The sequence below is a fragment of the Eptatretus burgeri genome, chromosome 6, assembly GCF_056783735.1.
Source record: "Eptatretus burgeri isolate ZD-2024b chromosome 6, Ebu_testis_v1, whole genome shotgun sequence".
NCBI lineage: Eukaryota > Metazoa > Chordata > Myxini > Myxiniformes > Myxinidae > Eptatretus > Eptatretus burgeri.
The window spans coordinates 79,292,888-79,302,887 of record NC_140966.1 but is presented as its reverse complement, the minus strand read 5'-3'; the positions used below and the strand labels follow the sequence as shown (position 1 = coordinate 79,302,887).

The following is a 10,000-nucleotide window of genomic DNA, read 5'->3' as shown; positions in this document are numbered from 1 at the left end:
CACAATGGATTTAAAATAAAAATGGGGGGAAAAAAAATCTTCGCCAGAACCGCTTAACAGATCGATGCGTAACTTCATGCACGTAACGGATGCAGATCCGACCTATTTTTGTCATATCGACTCGCCATGGGGACTATAATTTGAACTTTTTTTTTTCATTTTCATTGATGCAATTTAGTCTTAATGTGCACAAAAAGTGGTTGTTAAAAATCCTCATAATTATCGATGAATAATCAATAAAGTTACGGATAATGGCAATGTATGTGACAATACGGTGCATGGATGATACAAATATCTGGGCCATAATAGTGGTGTGTTCAGTTAGCGATGGTATTTCTGTTCAAAATGAATGCACGAAAAGAGACTGTGCTCTATCGAGTGTCGTTCTTCTTAAATATGTGGTGCAGGGTGCAGCGTATTGGCACGTAGGGCAGGGTACCAGCAGCCTATTGATACACGGTTCAGTATTCCGGCGGTGTAGGGACACACAGTGAATTGTGACTGCGTTATGATTAACTGCAAGCTATTGTGAATAATTTATGATGTGCTCTGTTGTGTGTGCAGTTCTGCCACTGTCGAAGCTAAGATCACCGAGTTCTTGGACAAATTTGCAGGCATTTTGCACACACTCAGTGATGAGGACTTTCAAACCCAGGTGTGAGGAAAATCAAAGATATTATTGCAAATGTTTATGCTTTTTTTTTTGCTTTTTTCTTTTTTTAAAGTCTTTCAATCTGACAGATTATCTCAAATTTCAAAGCCAATACATCACTCTTCATTCCCATTAGTGTTATGAAGTACAAAGCATGATGAATACTCATGTCCACAATAGCATCTTCCTCTAAAAGCCTTGTAGAAAGTTTCAGTTGCTGACATGAGTATTCATGAAAGCCACTAAATTTTTATTTTTATTTTAATGGCTTTCCCTGCCGTCCTACTCGCACTGATGCGTCGGTGACCTCCTCACCCTATTTTTGCTCTTTGACCCCAGATCTCATCTTTGGTTCAGCTGAAGCAGATGCCAGATGTGCATCTCGGTGAGGAGTTTGAGAGGAATTGGAATGAAATCGGCACACAACAGTACCTGTTTGACCGACTCAAACAAGAGGTTTGTTTGTTCGGTTTCATCGTTCCTTTTGGCATTCTGAGGAAATCTAACCATCAACGTATTAAACCCAAGTCCTTCTCACATGCAGTCAAGAGATTTACAACTTGGAGGTATTAGCAGCTTTTTGTTAATCGTTACATTGGTGATGTTTTGTGTTTGGTGGTGGTGTATTCCAGATTCAAATCCTGCAAACCCTGAAGAAGGATGATGTTGTTTCTTGGTTCAACTCGTTATGCACATCAGGAGGGCAAAACAAGACACTCAGCATTCATGTATGCTCTTCCCTTGTTTCATTTATTTTTTGTCCCTCTGCTGTTTTGTCTGTCTGTTCTTCCATGCGGTCCCTTGTTTTTCTGTACGATTACTCCCTCCTTCCATATTAATTATTTAATGGCACTCATGATAAGTAACAGAATTTTGTACTTGTTGGCTTTTCCCTTAAAAAAATTATTTCCTCCCCTTTTATTTGAATATGAACCCCTTTTTCAGTTCCTCTTATTATTAGTCTCCTTCCTGTTTCACTGGGGGACCTATAGGTTTTCTTTGTCTGTTTGTCTGTCCTTTCCACCTGTTGTTTTTCAGACTTTTTTTCCCACACCCTTCCACATATTCAACTGAAACTTGCTACATGGCTTTATTTTGATAAGTTACAGAACACGTTTGAATTTCAGGGTGTTTAGTCAATTTTTCAGTTCTGCCCTTTTTGGACTTGAAAATATCAAGGGGCTGTCACACCTTGACGATTTAGCCAGCGTATGCCGATTTATGAAAAATTTGTCTAAAACGCTGGCACACGTCGAATACGTTATGGGTACGTTATGTATACGTCAAGTGCATGCTGAAAAACACTACCATAGGTCGTATTACGCTGGTTTAAAACGTTGTACTTTTTGGTTGTCCAAAAAAATTTTGCATGCTTGAAATTTTACGACGTACTCGGCGTTTGGCTCACACGTTCCGCTACGCTGGCCAGAAGTTGTAGGCACGTTATGCGATCATTGACACACGTTAATTGTATGTTACTCATAAGTCGAAACACGTAGAGGTAACATTCGCGTACCCAAAACTTATTTCTAACCTATGAGTAACATTTTGTAAGCACGCTACACAAACGTTTTTCACACTTCGCAACACGCGACTTGAAAGTTCCTCATACGTCGAAACACATCAAAGTAATGTTTAGGGTACCCGTGACTTATTTATAACATATGAATAACGTGCTTGGGAATTATTACGCTATGCATACGCTAGACTATCGTTCGGCATAGGTTGTGGACGACTAAAACACGATAAACAATCGTTGGTATAACTTATCTATAAGTTATCGAAACGTTCTGTGTTCATTACTCGTACATTATACATTTGTCAAAGTCGTTTTTAATACTTTAAAAAGTAAAACAAAGAAATATTTCATCGTGGGAATGAGGAAAAAAAAATATCCGAAAAGAACATCGAACAATGGTGCAAAGTAGTCTCCTATTCGTGGACAATAAGAGGATCCATCATCACCCACACCTTCCCCATCACGCTCACATACTACTACTGACATAGACATACTACTACTACCAATGCTACCACGACAACTACTACTACCATTACTACTGTCACGCACATCAACTACTAATAATAGTATTACTACTACTGGCATTGATATCTACTCAACATGGAGTCTGGAACAATGATGGGTTCCTCTTGTGAAGCCCATTTGTATATACCAATTCCCCTTAACGCTGCCAATACGCCATTACACGGTAGATGTAAGTTAGAAACACGTTCAGCAAGTGCTGTGGTCGTCCGGAAGACGTCAATCTAATTCGTCTACATACGACAATGTGCGTTTTAGATACGTTACAAATAGGTTCATAGCATGTTACTCAAAGGTTAGAAGCACGTTTTACTTAGGTTCAAAGCATGCTACACATAGGTTAAACGCACGTTACTCATAGGTTCATAGCATGCTAGTCATTGGTTCAAGGCAAGTTCCAAATAGGTTCAATGCACGTTACTCATCTATCTATAATTCCAGCAGTGTGTGTGTGTGTGTGTGTGTGTGTGTGTGTGTGTGTGTGTGTGTGTGTGTGTGTGTGTGTGTGTGTGTGTGTGTGTGTGTGTGTGTGTGTGTGTGTGTGTGTGTGTGTGTGTGTGTGTGTGTGTGACCGCTGTTTCTCGACAACCGCTGGTCCGATCTAATTGAAACTTGCCAGATATATTGCTGGGGACCTGAGGATGTGCCTTTTCAAGGTTTGATATTAATCGGACAAGTGCTTCCCAAGTTATGACCATTTATTTACCAAACCAATGACAAGACACGTTGTTGCGTGGGCGTGGCTGATGGGGAAGGGAAGCTCAGCCACGTTCCCCATTACGGGTTACAACGTACGGACTTCCAGAGAGTGATGACTTCGTGTATTCTAATAATTTCTCGATTTCTTATGCGCATTTATAGATAAACACAATGCCCCAAGTTATGATCGTTTTCATATTAGACGGTGCATACATTTCGGTAACATCAGAGTGCTGGTGTGCTCCGAACCAGGAAGTAAATTTTTTCTCTCTCTTCTCTTCTCTTTTTGTTTTTCCTTGCCACGACATTGCGAAAAGGTAAAATACGTTGGCGCTTGTTGAATAATTGGGTATTAAAACTAAATTGCGAATAATCGTAACTGCGAATAATATGCGAAGTTCCGGGCCACGCACGTACGGCACGCAAGAGCGATGAAGCGGCCTGTGTGGTTGTTGTTTGTTGCTCGCGGTTTGAATATTTATTTATAATTTTTTTTTTATTTTTTTTTTTTACGGGCACGTACTAGTAGTTTTCAAGCACGTTAAACATAGGTTCAGAGCACGCTACTCATAGGTTAAAAGGACGTTACCCATTGATTAAAAAATAGGTTGCGGGTATGTTAAATATTACCTTGACGTGTTTCAACTTATGAGTAACCTACAAGTAACGTGTGTCCGTCGTGTGTAAACGATCGCGGAGCGTGCCAGGAACATATGACAACGCATGCGGAACGTGTTAGCCATACGCCGAGTACGTCATAAAATTTTCAGCATGCTTGAAATTTCACGACGTATTACACGTACCACATAATATGACAGCGTACTTCATTGTTTTCCAGCCTACTCTTAACGTATACACAACTTACCCATACCATATTTGACGTGCGCCTAGCGTTTTCGACACATTATTCATAGGCCGGCATACGCTGGCAAAATCGTCAAGGTGTGACTGCGATGTTGACACTTCAAATTCTCAGGCGGTTATGATTTAAATCGGCATCCGGCAGGTTCTTAACAGGCTTCGCCACGAGTTCGCCGGCGATACGTTTAGGGCGCTATGCGTAAGTTAAACTATCGTTGGGCATAGGTTATGAACGCCGACAACAGGCTAAGCATTCGTTGGTAAAAGTTATCAATAACACAACGAAACGTTCTGTGCCCATTACTAATATGTTATGCATACGACCAACACGTTATGAATACGCCCAAAACTTAAAAAAAAACATCAAAATTTCAGCGTACGCCAACGTTTTACATACATTTTTATACCTTGCCATTGCTGGCTAAAACGTCAAGGTGTGACTGCGATGTTGACACTTCAAATTCTCAGGCGGTTATGATTTAAATCGGCGTCCGGCAGGTTCTTAACAGGCTTCGCCACGAGTTTGCCGGCGATACGTTTAGGGCGCTATGCGTAAGTTAAACTATCGTTGGGCATAGGTTATGAACGCCGACAACAGGCTAAGCATTCGTTGGTAAAAGTTATCAATAACACAACGAAACGTTCTGTGCCCATTACTAATATGTTATGCATACGACCAACACGTTATGAATACGCCCAAAACTTAAAAAAAAAAAACATCAACATTTCAGCGTACGCCAACGTTTTACATACATTTTTATACCTTGCCATTGCTGGCTAAAACGTCAAGGTATGACAGGGCCCTCACATCGATAGGGGACATGTATTTTTTTGATTTAATAATGGCCATCAAAGCAATTCTCACTCTTGTTTCATCTCCTTCCCAGAAAAATATTTTGTGCTTGAACACCTTCAGTGTTATGGTGTTTGCCATCTTTAAACCTGCCTGCAGCCTTTGTTTCCACAAGTTCAGTACCCACTGTTATGTATTGATATATAGCACGATATCATTGTTATGTATTGATATACAGCATGAAAGCGTTACATATCAAACTTGAAAGGCATTCGGTGGAGCACGTACCTCCGCCACACAATGCCTGATCCAGTAGAACAGATAGGGCCCAATATTTTTTGATATATTGCGCTTTATATATCGTTTTTGGCCCTATCGCTCAATGGTGAAGAATCACTTAAAAAAAAAAATTAAAATCTCGTATCCACATCTGGATTCGGATCTTCACTAAAATCGAATCGATTCATCCTTCCTTTTCACACACCCAACGTGTCCACCACGTTTCATCCCAATCCGTCCGCAACTTTTTGAGATATCGTGCTATACTATATATGGTTTTTGGCCCTATCTCTCAATGGTGAAGAATCAATTTTAAAATTCTAGTCGTCGGATCCAGATCCGGATCTTCACCAAAATCTAACCAGTTCGTCCTTGTCACACACCGAACCTGTCCAAAAAATTTCATCCGGATACATCCTCAACTCTTTGAGCTATCCTGCACACAAACAAACAAACAGACAGAGGGGTGAAAACATAACCTCCTTCCACCTTCGGTGGTGGAGGTAATAATATTCAAAGATGATGGATGTATACTTAGCACACAGACATGGTCATTTCACACTGCCATTGGGTTCAGGGAACTACCTGTCTGTTTGTTGCCCTAATCCATTCCCGAAGGTGTGTTTGTATGCATGTGTGTCACTGTCCACACGCAGGTATACTTTAATATCGATCGTTTATCCTCAGATCGATTGTAATCTGTTGTTGCGGTGGACCTACGGGTGGACTCGAGGTCAAATCACCAGTGGTTTTCACCCGCACGATCACCAATTTAGCGATGGACCGTCAAAAGAGACCAGTCACCACCCGCAGAGAAAGCAGAATATATCTTTACTTTTGTTTCTGGCACACAGAAAGCTCAAATGTGGACCTGTCACTGCAATAGTTTCCCCGTTTATCAGGATATGCTATGCCAAGCGAAGCCCAATGAACCTTATTACAATTTGAAAACCCGCTTTCAGGTTGATGACACCAATGTCCACTGGCCATGGTTTTTAACCATGCCGATGTTATTATACTCCCAATTGCGGACCGCACACTGAGCCACACACAGAGGTGATGAGAAAAACAGGTTTAACTAGAGGGGGAGCACTCGGTAGAGTGCAAAACCTCCGCCACCAATACTGCTTGGTCACCTCAGTGAACCTGATATCCTATTCATTGGAGGTCAAAACGGATCAGACTCTACTGATCCACGATTGAATAAACTAAACAAGATCGACGCGCATGTAGAAATGCCCAAAAAATAAAATCGAAAAAAATTTTTGAAAAAAAAGGTGCTAAATTTCTGGGGTTTTTTTCTCTAACAATTTTTTTGGGGAGGTTGGAAATCACTTAAAACATGTAGAAATGCAAAAAAAAAAAAAAATTCAAATAAAATCGAAATTTTTTTGAAAAAAAGTTGCAAAATTCTTTTTCTCTAACAATTTTTTTTTTTGGTTGGAAGTCACTTAAAACGTAGAAATGCAAAAACAAAAATTCAAATATTTTTTTCAAAATGGCCGCCATAGCGGCCATATTGGACTTTGGACCAAGTCCAAAATCTAATGGTATGATCCTTGGACCATACCTAATCCCCCCACCAAGTTTCATCGAAATCCGTCCAGGAGTTTTTCCATAATACTGTTCACAAACAAACAAACAAACAGACAGGGGTGAAAACAGTAACCTCCGTCCATCTTCGATGGTGGAGGTTAATAAGGGATAAGGGAATGGGGCGGTGGAGAACTAGGAAGAGAAAGACAAAGCATGTATTCACACAATTAATATACAGTACAGTACAGTACGAGCAATTCCTCACACCCATGATAATCCGATTGGCTTACCGTTAACTCTCACACCCTCGGCTCCTCTCCAAACCCACTCTCCTTTGTGTTTGTCTCTACTATGTTTGAGTCATTCTATCTCTCATTAAGCAGATTGCCAGTCATCCACTGAGCAGCATATGAAAACGTTTCAAAAAATAAAAAAAAAATGTAAAACCTGATACAAAGGATAAATTTGCAAATGCAAATTAATGTTACCAGATACATGCTAATTCTCCGTAGTTGCATGTTTTGATGTCGTGCTCATTTTGTATACAAAACAAGTAATTTAACAGCCTCACAACGATCAATGCTGAGAAAGCTTCAGGATATGGTGCACTTGCATTCACCAAGGGAAGTCGCTGTGAATCATAATTCGGATCATTAATGACTATTTCATGGTCACGAAACAAAAAACAATTAAATTATTATACAAAGTCTTTGGATCTGTGGACACGAGACAAAGTTTGGTAGTTTGTAATTGTTTTACACAATTGCAGACAATTGGTATAACATCGAAAGTTGCCTTAGCTTTGATTTCTCCATCAACATGGAGGCTGTGTACTACAGTCAATTTGTTAGTAGCTCTATTTTGGATATGTTAACCTGTCGGACCCCGCGTATTCGCAGTTGATAAAATGTGATGTTCTTCATTCACGGCCCTTTGCTTCGGTGTATCCGCAGGTCTTCGTGGGCGTATTCGTGGTTTTTCACAGGATTTTTGATTTTCCTTTATGAATCGGGAAACGCTGGGAACCTATCCCCCTTTTTTCCCATTGAAACAATGCCCCGACATTCGCAACATTTTCCAGGAACGTATCCCCTGCGAATAGTGGGATCCGACAGTATTTAAACCTCTCCCTATAGAATAGGGGGAGGCTTATAGTTGTTGTCGGGTTTGTTTCTACAATTAGCACCCATAATTTTTAATGGTACCCTAGTTTCTTGGACCCCCGAGGAGTATGAAACCACCACTTCGGGTTTTTTGGGGGGTTTTTTGACCTTGATGTAATTTTTTAGGTCATGACCGAATTTGAGATATTTTAACATTTTCACTCAAACTTACCTTGGGTTTGTCCGGTCAGAACAAAATTGCCCTCACTAGATATCCCAAAGCAAGGCGCATGAAAGCTTGATTTACACCATACTCCTCTGAGTTAAAGGTCAAGGTCCTACTAAACCACCATTTAGGGTTTTCTCCCTTTTTTCTGCCATTCTCAGAGCTGTATCTCGGATCTGGCTGGCACTGTTGGAATGAAATTTTATACCAATTGTGGGAATGAAAAGTAGACTGGGGTTCACATTTTTAATGTCATGACCCCATTTTTGACTTTTTAACATTTTCACCATAACTCGACGAAGGTGTGTCCGATTGGAACAAAATTGCCCTCTCCAGATAGCCCGAGAGCAAAGCACATTTATGCTTAATTTACATCATACCCTTTCAAGTCAATTAGCAGTCTGAAAAAAAAGTCAAGGTCAAATGGTGATCTGAAAAAAAAAAGTGAAGGTCAAATGGTGATCTGAAAAAAAAAATGCTTTTTTTTTTTGTCATCTCTCAATTTTCCCCAATCAGAATCTCAGACTGCTGAGTCTTCCAAAATGTTCTTGCATCATAATAGTGGACCTGCACTGAGGTTGTGCACCTGATATTTGATGAGCTTGCTTGACCTACTTTTTTGTCATTGTGACCGAATTAACAAAAAACACCTTTTTGAGCATAACTTGAATAATTTTCTTCTGGCTTTAATGATATTGAGTTTTATGGATAGATTGATTGTAGATGGGGACACATTTTCTTAATTTACACAATGTCTATATATTGAAGGTCAAGGTTATATGGCATTGCAAAAATTGGCCATCATTGGATGGGTATGTCTCGGACGATTGCCGAAGGTGAACCTCTCACCCCCACCCCCCCCCCCCAACCAGCCGGTCACAGATATCGAGTTATCGCTTTATAGATATCTGAGAGATATGTGTGATCAGAAAGCGATATCGCAGATATCAAGTTAGCTCCGTCACCAAAGGCAGACAGAGGGAATGTTTTCAACCCTGTCTGTTTATCTCTGACCAGGATATCTCAAAAAGTTATGGATAGATTTGGACAAAATTTGGTTGGACACGTTGTTGTATGTACACACACACACACACACACACACACACACACACACACACACACACACACACACACACACACACACACACACACACACACACACACACACACACACACACACACGCCATTTTCCTTGCTAAATCGGGGGTTAGCCTTTTGATAAGATTAGGTATGTGACAGACAAATTGGTTAGATTTTGGTAAAGATCCGTATCCAGATCCAGAAATGAGAATTTTTTTAATTTCCAAGTCATTCCTCACCATTGAGAGATGGGGCCAAAAGTGATATATATATTCCATGATATATCAAACAGTTATGGACAGATTTGGACAAAACTAAGTGGATAAGTTGGGTACACGACAAGAACAAGCTAATTAGATTTTGGTTTAGGTCCGGATGCAGATCCGGCCTATCAGTGGGCTGCAAAACCCAAACTGTACAGCGTGGTGGAGGTATGTGCTCTTCACCCCGACGCGTGTGTGTGTGTGTGTGTGTGTGTGTGTGTGTGTGTGTGTGTGTGTGTGTGTGTGTGTGTGTGTGTGTGTGTGTGTGTGTGTGTGTGTGTGTGTGTGTGTTTTTCTCAATATATATATATATATATATATATATATATATATATATATATATATATATATATATATATATATATATCTTTTATAATTTCTGTTTTTAAATTGTCAGGTCCTGGGCAGTGGAAGTGCAGAGCCTGACACCAAGAACCTTCATTCCAAGGAAGTTACCACAATAACCA

General features: G+C 40.2%; 1 protein-coding gene across 4 annotated transcripts in view; it reads left to right on the top strand.

The window, feature by feature from the left end:
• The window catches only part of NRDC (nardilysin convertase), a 111,983-nt gene that overhangs the window by 101,517 nt on the left and 466 nt on the right, over positions 1-10,000 (top strand). For all 4 annotated transcript variants that reach the window (XM_085885815.1, XM_085885816.1, XM_085885814.1 and 1 more), the window contains exons 28-31: positions 565-655; positions 992-1,108; positions 1,285-1,380; positions 9,931-10,000. The exon at positions 9,931-10,000 is cut by the window's right edge and continues 466 nt beyond it. In XM_085885815.1, coding sequence (XP_085741941.1) covers positions 565-655; positions 992-1,108; positions 1,285-1,380; positions 9,931-10,000 — 374 coding nt within the window. The remainder of the gene's footprint in view (positions 1-564; positions 656-991; positions 1,109-1,284; positions 1,381-9,930) is intronic.